This window comes from Plecotus auritus, assembly GCF_963455305.1.
Source record: "Plecotus auritus genome assembly, chromosome: 9".
In the NCBI taxonomy this organism is placed as follows: Eukaryota; Metazoa; Chordata; class Mammalia; order Chiroptera; family Vespertilionidae; genus Plecotus; species Plecotus auritus.
This window is the reverse complement of record NC_137783.1, coordinates 8,562,409-8,572,997: the sequence shown is the minus strand read 5'-3', so window position 1 is coordinate 8,572,997 and position 10,589 is coordinate 8,562,409. Positions and strand designations below refer to the sequence as shown.

The window sequence follows — 10,589 nt, the reverse complement described above, 5'->3', positions numbered from 1 at the left end:
TCCGAGTTTTGTTTTATTGACATCCGTGAAGACAGTTTGCAGATACAACCTTGTCGAGTCGCGAGTTGCCACAAAGTTCTGTGACGCTTGGACAAGACCCATTTGAGAATCTAGTTCCTTATTCCAAGCAGACGAGAGGTATAACATTATGGCCAACAACCTTTATACTAGCCATCCAGTGAAGCCATGTTCTGGCATACATATGCAGCGTAATCACAGCTATTTAGTCTCTACAATGTCAAGTTCCATCGTCGACTAATATTGCATTTTGACTCCTGGGTATATTGGTGCATGCGATTCCTGGCCACCCTGGCAGTTAACCAGACCTGGACGCTAAAAGCTAAACTTGATCTAAGTATCACTCTAGGGGAGGGCAGGCTCTGTGAACTGGACGCATCTTAGCCACCACTACGCACACGCTCACACAGCTTCCCCTTTAACTCCTCTCTGTAACCTGTCTGCGTGGAGCCCTGACTAATGCCTGCTGTGTACGGAGAGGCCGGGCACAAAGGAACTCCTTTGACGCTTCGGCTTCCAGGAGAGGTGAACGTCGGATAACAAGCCAGGGAAGGTTGAGTGATGTGTCAGCACAACAGGCCTTGCAGAAACTTTCTAAGGTTAGAAAATGTGTCTGAGTGTACTTACCTACCCAGTCCTCTTCCTCGAGAGTATTTCCGTGGGGGAAAGGGGAGCAGGGATGGATTTGGGGGATGCCCCCTAAGGAGTTCCACTCTTGGGGCCAGAAGCAAGTCTAGTAAAATGATCACTCCCTCTCCACCCTCTATTTGCCAACACTTCCCATTTCAACCAGCTGATATGAAGAGAAACAGACAAGGAGACAGACATCCTTAACGCAAGGCGGGAAAGGCCTTCCATTAGCCACAAAGAGGGGGACCTGACTATGTCACCCAGCCTTACACCGGATCCAGTGGAAGAGCTGGATCTGCTCCCCACCCTGACGTCCTGAGAACCTCAGACCCGGCGGCCCACACTTCGCCCTGAGAGGGACTGCTCTGTCCCACAAGGACAGGTGGGCAACCTGCAGGGCCGCGGAGAGTCCTGCAGAGTCACTGCTTACAGAACCCAGCGTTCAGCTCGGAGACTGGGCAGGAGACTCGACACATTACGATGCTCCCTTAACTGTAAACCGTGACCCTTTGGGAAGGATGTGTGTGTAGAAGAGTCTGCTGAAGCTGCTGACCCAGGAGGCCCATCTGTTCAGCATACTCTGACCCAGGCACCTCTGTCTGTCGCTCAGTCTTGTGTACACAGTCCATAGGGCAGTATCGGTACAAACAGGAGCAGTGAGCGCTGGGGAGAAATGGAACCGTGGGAAATTAAAGGCAGCAATGTCATCAACAAAATGCAAAGAGCGTTTTCCTTTTTTCTTTAAACAAGAAAAGCACATTGTAGAAATAAAGAATCTGTACAATATTCTGATACTGTCTGTACATAAAATTATTTACTTATAACTAAGTTGAAAGGTCTTGTGTGTAGAGTATGGCTGGCCACACCAGAGACCCAGAGCAGGTAGCTGTGGAAGCAGAGCAGGCAGCAGGGACACCGGACGGCACCTGCCGGACGAGAGCGCCCGTGGCGGTTGCGTGACTAGCATCCCTAGTCTGTGGTCCATGGCGTTGCGTGTTCTACTAGGGAATTCTGCGGCAGGCGAGGTGACAAGGGAGACATGTTAAAATGACATGAAAATGCTCATTCAAATCTGCGTATCGGCTTTGAGGATGGGTTTGAGAATCCATGTGCGTGGAAGTTGGTTCGCTCAGCCTCCCTCCGTTCGTTACGCATGCTTCCAGAGTTAACATCGGAGCGAGCTCCAGCAGGTGGGAGAGGCAGCCCTGAACAGATCGGGCGGGCTGTGATCGGACCCTCGGTTCTTTCTCAACTGGTTCTGGAAGGCTGGAGAAGACTGCGAGGTGGGAGGGAAGGAGAGAGCGCAGACCCCGGCCCCACCCACAGAGGGCAAGTGTGGGACCGCTGCTCTTCCTGCAAACCCTGTTCCGAGGGGAGCCTGGCCGGCCGGGCGGGCGGCAGCTCTGGTCTGCGCGGCAGCTTCCGGCAAAATCCTAGCGAGGAGCCCTCCCGAACGGCTAAACCGCAGTCCCCGCAGCGTCTACGGAAATCGCAGTCCTGGTCTCCTCACCAAGACTGGACTTCAGTTCATAAAAGGGATAGCATCCAGGAAATGGTTTTTTTCTTTTTAATTTACGTCTAGTTGGTCAACAGTATTATACCAGTTTTAACAGTTTCAGGTGTACGATATCGCGATTGGACATTTCCAGGAACCTGCTTTTAACCAGCACCCTCATGCGGGAAACTCACAGATCTGCTCTGGAAAACACCTGGATTGACCCATCCAGTGCAGATCTGCGAATTCCTTTTGGACGGACTTTAAAACTGATGACTTTAACCAAACATCTCATAGAACAGACTCACTGCCCATGAACTACCAATATATCCCTTTGAAAATGTAGCAATAAATGGCTAAACCCTTTAGGGGGATAAGTGTGAGCTGGGAGGACGGAGTTCATTGAAAATATGCCTGTTTTCAAGGTGAGCAGCTGCTCCGGACTCCTGGGCTTGGTGATGGGAACACGGCAAAGGGCAACCTCATTTCCTCACCCAGAAGTCCTAGAATTACTGAGGAATTCAGGAATGGGGACTTGGCCTTCTGATGTCAGCAGTGACACAGCGTATGGGATGCCGGGGGCTCTTTAGCGTGCATTTCCATCACAGCGGGTTTCTACCTGCTGAAATATTGAGGTGTCAGCTCTCCCACTCGCACCAATCCCGGGGATCAGCCCAGGCCCCAGTGATTCTCCACGGAACCGATTGGAATTTAAATGAGAACCTAAAATAGTGCCCAGTGCAGGCGTCTTCTCCCACCCGTGAAACACACCCCAACTTCCCACCGAATCTCCACTTCCAATTGCATGACCAGGAAGAGCAATGAACTGCAGGTGGGCGAGGGGGGCACTTGACAGCAACTGCCACCGAAAGAAGGTGAAAGGAAAAGCCTCAGGAAGATGGAGAATCTCGTTCTACTCAGAGCTCTCCTTTCGAACCCAGAAGGACAGCCACAGAGCACCCCAAGTTCTGCTCGACGAAGAGGTGTTCAGAGCGAGCTCATCCCTATGCAGAGATGTACCTGCTCCCTTGCCAGGTGGGGTTTCACCACCGGGGCCGATGAAACCAGCTGCTCTCCCTTGGGTTTCTTATCCCCAAACCTCAATCTGAATTTCCCGATGCCGGTGCGCCCTCAAAATCCCTCCGTGCTTCTAGCCCGGGTATGTCTAGCTCTGGTGTCATCTTCCCTGCTGCAGTTCAGGTGCTCCATGTCAGGGGTCAAGGGCAGGAAAAGGATGGTCAGGGTTGAGGTCGGCAGATGCAGGTGGGCTGAGTCCGAGGCGACAGGCGACCAGGAGGGCCTGTCAGTAATTCAAGAAGTCGATCCCCACCTTGACGCTCTTCGAGGTGGCGACATCGATGGCCATGGCCTTGATCTCGGTGTCCCCGAACTGCATGAGGGTCTGGATCTCCCTCCGGGCAGGCGCGGCGGTGCCCCCGGTGCCCGTGAGATCCAGGCGGAGCGTGCCGCACTTCCGTACCCCGGGGTCGGTGATGAAGCTCACGTTGTCGCGCTCGGAGCTGTAGACGTTGATCACGATGACGAGCTGGGAGGGCTTGGCGGGCGTGTAGCTGCGCTTGACCAGCTCGCCCAGGGCCACGGACTGGTCGGCAGCGATGAACTTGTCGAAGACGTCGGTGCACCAGCGGGTGCCGTCCTTCACCAGCAGCTTCTCGGGCGGGTGCTTGCCCTCCACGTAGCGGTTGAGCACGCCCACCCCGTAGGTGAGCGGGGACCGGCGCACCTTGATGACGGCGGGGTCCAGGCCGAAGAGCACGGCGCCCTTGAGGATGGTGAGGCCCACGTCCTGGGGGATGATGATGCGGCACTTGTCCCCGAAGGCGGCCTGGACCGCCTGCTGCAGGAGGGGCGCCTCCGCGAAGCCGCCCACCAGGAAGAGGAACTTGACAGTGGACACCTCGGGCTTCTGAAACAGGTCCCCTGCGAGGGAGGAGGGAAGGACACCGTCCTGTCACCAGAGCCAGCAGCCAAGGGGACGGGGTGGCCTGAGCAGGTGGGGAGTGGACACAGCCACCTGGGGGACAGGCTCGGACTGAACAGAATTTCTGGAGAACTGGTCTTTTCGAGAGAGGGCGTTTGCACACCAATATGCTCAGAGCATCAGCCAAAGCTACTGCTAAGTAGACACCCATTTTAGCAGAGAGATGGCGCTCAGGTACAGGAGTGATTTGTTATGCCTAACAGAACACTCCTCACCCTCACAGACCTGTGCTTCTGCTGAGGAAGTCAAGGCGGGCTCCTATAATGTGACTCTGGGCCCTGGCTGGTGCCGTTCAGCTGGGAGTGTCCCAGGCACCGAAAGGTTGCTCCTTTGACCCCTGGTCAGGGCACATGCCTGGGTTGTAGGCTCGATCCCCGGGAGGGGGCATGCAGGAGGCAACGGACTGATGTCTTGCATCAATGTTCCTCTCTCCCTCTCCCTTTCTATTTAAAAAGCAATAAAAACATGAAGTAAATAAATAAATATTTTTCTTTGGTTTTCATAGGGGTTGTGATTTGGTAGGTGAGGGGTATGGAGTGGGTGGGGGCCCTAGATACTGAAAAGGGTCCCCCGTGAGCGTCCTGTGTGGCCCTGGGGGAGGCCACGAGGCAGCAGAGAGCAGCAGGGCCAGACGCTGTCACCCCTCCCGTGGGGACCTTTCTTTGGCTCACACGCAGTTGCTTCTCCCAGCAAGGGTTGCGGTGCCTAATCTTTCCACAGAAAGCAAAGACCACATTGCTCAGGACCCGTGGCTAGAGGTCATTCTGCTACTCAGCCCCCAGCTCTCTGTCTGGGAAGCCAAAGGGAAAGCGGGGTGAGGACGGCTCTCGGCTGCTTCCGGTCCCTGAGGGCCTGTGGCTGCCAGCCTGACTCCACATGCCTGGTCGGTGATGCTGGAAAAGGCAGTCCCGTTCGTAGCTCTGCCCAGGCTGCCGAGCCCCGGCTGATACTTACGCAGATGCTCGATGATGCTGTCGATGGTTGGCTTGAAAAGGGCATTCATGGCATCTGGGCTCATCCTCAGCATGCCCTGGGAGGACCACTTCACAAAATCCACGCTGTGGGGTGTGGCACAGAGAGGGACGGGTGAGCGGACAAACTACACCCACAGGCGGACACGGCCCTGGCAGAGCAGGTGTTAAGGTCCGTGGAAACACGCTCCCCTGCCAGGCCTGCACCCCTGGACGCTCAGAGCGAAGACTCAGCCTCTTCTGTTTCTCCTTGCCTTCCCTGTGGCCAACCTTCCCCGGGGAAGTGGGAGCCAATGTCTAGTGCAAAGGACAAGGAGGTAAAGGCATCTCCCTTTTGGATGACCACACTTGGATGCAACAAGAGTTGGACGCGAGTCCAGTAGAGGCTCGCCGTGCTGTTACCTAAGGCCACCTGGGTGCTCGGTGCAGGCCCCTGTCCCACGACAGGGAGAAGCCTCGTCCTGCCGGTGCCCCTCACTGTCCCTGTCAAAGGGCCAGTGTGGAGCAGCAGGAGCCCTGGACAGCGAGTCAGGCTGCTGGGCTCCAGCCTGGCCCCACCCCTCAGTAGCCATGGGCCCTCGGGCAAGCATTTTCTCTGAGCCCCGGCTTTTCGTCTGCAAATCAAGGCTAATAGCACTTGCCTTACCTCCCTCACAGGGGTTGTTGTGACGTCTGGGAAAACACTCTGGAAACTTCCTAGTGCTACAGGAACGCCAGGGACTGCGGAGTGCAGTGTGCACCCGCCTGCTCTCAAGGTCAAAGCGGCCGAGCTAATGGTGGCTCCGTCCCTGCAGCAAAGCACCTCCAGCTCCTCCCAGCAGCACATTCTAGATGCCGCCCTGTCTCACGGACCAGGAATCCTTCCCAGGGCCTGGGCCAGAGGACAGTGTGTACGGTGTGGGGTGACCCACTGGCTGGCTGCGGCCAGCCTCCCCAGCGAGGGAGGCCCGGAACTGTGCAGGCAGGACGGAGGGGTCAACTAGACGCAGGTGCCTTCTGCAGGGGACCCGGGCAGAGAGAACGCCAGCCTGGGAGGGTCCGGCGAGGACCCTGCTCCCGGGGCGCAGCGACCTGGAGTCAAATCCACTTTGTTTCCCGAGAGGAGCCAGGGCTATTGGAGAAGCAGACGATTGCAGGCGTGGTGGGGAACGCACAAGGTGAGGCGGGGGCACCCTCACTGACTCAGGCGGAGACTATTAGAGACCACAAAGGGCCTGGCCAGCGTGGCTCCATGGTTGAGCGTCGACCTATGAACCAGGAGGTCACGGTTCGATTCCTGGACAGGGCACATGCCCAGGTTGTGGGCTGGATCCCCAGTGTGAGGCGTGCAGGAGGCAGCCGATCAATGATTCTCTCTCATCAATGTTGTTTCTATCTCTCTCTCCCTTTCCCTTCTTCTCTGAAATCAATAAAAACATAAATAAACAAACAAACAAACAAATAAATAAATAAATAAACAAACCACTAAGGCCAAGGCAGTGGGACTCAGGAGCCAACCTGAAGGGGCTCCCACCAGCCAAAATTGGACAGTTTGAGCGTCACTGAGGATATCACCGCCATGTTAAACATGCATCAGATGTGCGTAAGTCCGTGTGTTCCTAGTGGGACTCCCCCTTGCGCCCCGCCAAAGGAAAACCATCATTTGGAGGATGCTATGAAATCCGTAATTCTTTAAACAGAGATTGTACAAATGGGAAGAGAGAACCCAGCGTAGTCCTGTCTTCCTCCTGAACTATGCGTGAGGGCAACCGAGCCACCGAGGAGTTTCTCTCCGCTCCACTGCCGGGTGCCCCGGGCCCAAGGCAAGTCCAACTCACTTGCTCTTCCGCAAGGCGTGCTCCACGCTGTGCCCGCGGAACTTCTTGTAGTAATCGATGAAGGAGAAGGGCAGGGTGATGTTGAGCGGGTTGGTGCGGTCCGGGGCGGCCGCCCTTTTGCGAGACTCGAACGCAATCATCAAGTCAACCCAGGCGGCGGGACGCTTGATTTTGAATTGCTCGATAAAATCCTCTCCGAATATCTTACACAGGAGTTTTTCAAATTCATAATCGACTCCTAAGGATCCATAGGGTCCACCTGCGCCGAGAACGAAATGGAGTCGCCGAGTTAGAAACGGTGAGAAAGGGACCCAGGCTCTGAGGCCACCCGGCTCTTCTCTCAAACACACAACGGAGCACAGCTAGGATTTCACCTAGCTCCGTGGTCGGCAAACCGCGGCTCGCGAGCCACATGCGGCTCTTTGGCCCCTTGAGTGTGGCTCTTCCACAAAATACCACGGCCTGGGTGAGTCTATGTTGAAGAAGTGGCGTTAGAAGAAGTTTAAGTTTAAAAAATTTGGCTCTCAAAAGAGATTTCAATCGTTGTCCTGTTGATATTTGGCTCTGTTGACGAATGAGTTTGCCGACCACTGACCTAGGCTCTCTCACTCCTCGTGGAGAAGCTTTCCTCTAGAATCACCGGGCAATCACCTGTTTAAAGTCGGTCACATTGTAAACAAAGGCCATACATTTCAGTAACTAGGAGCATCATGGTTCCCCCTCCCCCGAAGACACCGAGGACAGGACCTGGAAAGCAGGCAGGCCTCGCTCAGCCCCTGGGGCTACTCACTCCTCATCACCTCCCCACCAGGAAAGAGCCTGTTCTTCGGTTTGGGGACCCAAGATCAGGGGTCCTGGGGCCTCCCAGAAGGCTGAGCCACAGCCCGAATCACATCCTTCCATAGCTTCCAGGAGCCACTTTCTTGGCCAGGATCTGAGACAGGCTCCCTGGATGCCAAAACCCCAGGGATGGAGGTCTGTGTTTTAAAGGACATGGAACTGCGCTTTGCCTTCCAATGTTCAATGAGCCTCAGTGCCGCCCGGCCGGCGCGGCTCGACTGAGCATCGACCTATGAACCAGGAGGTTACGGTTCGAGTCCCAGTCAGGGCACATGCCCAGGTTGCAGGCTTGATCCCCAGTGTGGGGCGTGCGGGAGGCAGCTGATCAGTGATTCTCTCTCATCATTGGTGTTTCTCTCCCTCTCCTTTCTCTCTAAAATCAATAAAAAATATATATATAAAAAAAGAAATTATGAAAACTTATCTTAAAAAAAAAAAAAAAAGAAGCCTATGCCTTCTCCTGCCGACTGTCCCACGCGCTGGCGGCAGAGGGACCGTGACAAGCTGAGAGGAGTCGGGACGGAGTGGCCCGGCTCGAGTCGGAGAACATCCGCGTGCAGCGCTCACCTGTGGCTTTATAGAGTTCCTTAAGGTGTCCCTCTGGTAACCGTATCTGATGGACGGTCAGGTCTACGGTGCCACCGCCACTGTCCACGACCACATACTTGTCACCTGGCAAAAAGACACCAGCCATCCTTCACACAGACTGCTGGTCAACCCGTCCTGAGCGGGCCGGTGGGCGCTGACGGGGTCCCCAACCCTTCTCATGAGCGCAGTGGGTTTGCTCATTAGTGGTACAGCGGGTTATTCATGACTGAAGAGAAGGCCATGATGTCTGCTAGGAGCGACGGTTAGCATGGACGATCAAGAGCCCAGACGCGTGGATCTTTAAAACGACAGCATTCGTGCCACGCATGCTGCACACCGGGGACGACCCAGGGGACAACCTCCTGCCCAGCGGAGAGCACCAGCGAGTGGCAGCTGTTTACCTGCAGGCTTGTCCTGGAACCGTGAGGCCCAGTCCCTATCTTCCCTCTGAACAGTCTAGATGGCTTTCACACATGCGAAATCACAGCTCCACAAAGAGCTCTCCCTGGTCCCTGGGGGAGTAGTCTTTAAAAGCGACTGGTTTGGAACATTCTCCAAAAGGGCAAAAGGGACAAGTAGGAATGCAGTTTTGCCAGCAGCAACACACACACACACACACACACACACACACACACACAATCCAGCAAAGGCAAGGACATTCAAGGACGCTACCTTCCTCCAGCTCGGACCAGATCTCGCCTATGACATTCTCCACCAAAAAGGTCCGGCTCTGCCGATTGCGCCGTACGTGTTCCTTAGCTAGTGGCCGACAGAAAGAAAATGATGGTGGGTGAGAAAGCATGACAGAGCGGCCGTCACCTGCAGTCAGTGGAGGCAGCAGCGTGAGCAGGTTAGGGACAGAACACTCAGTGAACCGCGACCCAACAATTACAGGAATGCAACGCCGGGAATTACAAAACAGTTCTCCCCGGACAGCAGCTATCGCCCCGCCTTCACTGCTTCCTTGCGTGACAGACTTAGCCTGGGCCCTGCTGAAAAGCTCGCCTGGAGGCCAGCCCCATCCTCCAGCGACTTTCGGGGGATGGGTTCATAAAATCGACCGATTTCCTGGCTTTGCTGCCCCACGGAGGAAGCTGTGTGCCAAGCAGCCTTCAGTGTACTTGGTTAAACAATTTCACACCAAGGAATTCTGATACAAGGAGAGTGGGGTGCTGATCAGGATCCTGGATAAACTGGACGGGAGCCCTAATCTGGATCCTGGATAAATTGTATAGGAGCCATTTCCTGATCTTGTTGAAGCCAATATGCTCTTTGGCCACAAGGTGGCGCATCTGAAACTGGCAAAGCCAGGCACCAGTTTCCTAGCCGTACAGGACAACCCAGCGGTGACACCGTGCTTGGGATTTCACCTCCCACTGGCCGCCCCACAGCGCTGTGAGGTGGACAGGGCATAACTCATGGCCCTACCTTAGGAGGAGGAAACCAGGTCAGGGGTTAGGAGACCAGTTCCCACACTGTCTTGCAGCCCCAAATTAACCCTCCATCCAGGGCCCCTCATGCCTTTGAGATTTAACAGTTTACAGTGAAGTCTGAAAAAGCAGAACACAAATGTGAAGGACCAGGAAAGGGTACCTGGGAGGCAGCCGGGCACAGCCACGGTGGGAATTTGGGCAACTCAACCCCCCACCCGGGCCTCAGTTTCCTCATCCATAAAATGGGTATAATAATATGTGGCCTAAGTTCCTCACAGGCAGAGCAGGGACTGGCTCTCTGATTGGTCCTAAGCAGCCAGTGTGACACCTGCTCACAGTGGGTGACAATGAAGGTGAGCACCAAGTCTAAGACCCGGTGCCATGGAGAGCGATCACCTATTTTACAGATCAAGGCTCTGCCCACAGCTCTGCTGCTGCGCCTTCTTTAGTCCCTGGGCGGGTGCTGCAGACTTGGTATCTGTCTGCAGCTGTTTATCCAACAAAGGACCCTTGACCCTCTAAGAGCCTCTCAGCAAGGAGCAGTGTTTGCAAAACAACATCTCTAGGGGTTGGGATGGCAAGCACTGGGCCAGCTCTGAGTTCCTCCGGCCCTGCTTTATGGTGGAGAGGCTGTCCCGGTGAAAGAGTTCCTGCAGGCTGGTGTGGCTCAGCTGGTTGGGCGTCATCAGGTGCACGGAAAGGTTGCAGGTTCCATTCCTGGTGCAATTCCTGGTCAGAGCACGTGCCTCGGTTGAGAACTCAACCCCCGCTAGGGGGCATGCTGGAGGCAGCCAA

General features: G+C 55.2%; 1 protein-coding gene across 4 annotated transcripts in view; it reads right to left on the bottom strand.

The window, feature by feature from the left end:
* The window catches only part of HSPA12A (heat shock protein family A (Hsp70) member 12A), a 113,579-nt gene continuing 102,990 nt past the window's right edge, over positions 1-10,589 (bottom strand). For all 4 annotated transcript variants that reach the window (XM_080641019.1, XM_080641020.1, XM_080641021.1 and 1 more), the window contains 5 exons: positions 9,034-9,120; positions 8,341-8,445; positions 6,934-7,192; positions 5,100-5,203; positions 1-4,084 (listed from right to left, as the gene is read on the bottom strand). In XM_080641019.1, the coding sequence (XP_080497145.1) occupies positions 3,447-4,084; positions 5,100-5,203; positions 6,934-7,192; positions 8,341-8,445; positions 9,034-9,120 (1,193 nt within the window). In that variant the 3' untranslated portion in view covers positions 1-3,446. The remainder of the gene's footprint in view (positions 4,085-5,099; positions 5,204-6,933; positions 7,193-8,340; positions 8,446-9,033; positions 9,121-10,589) is intronic.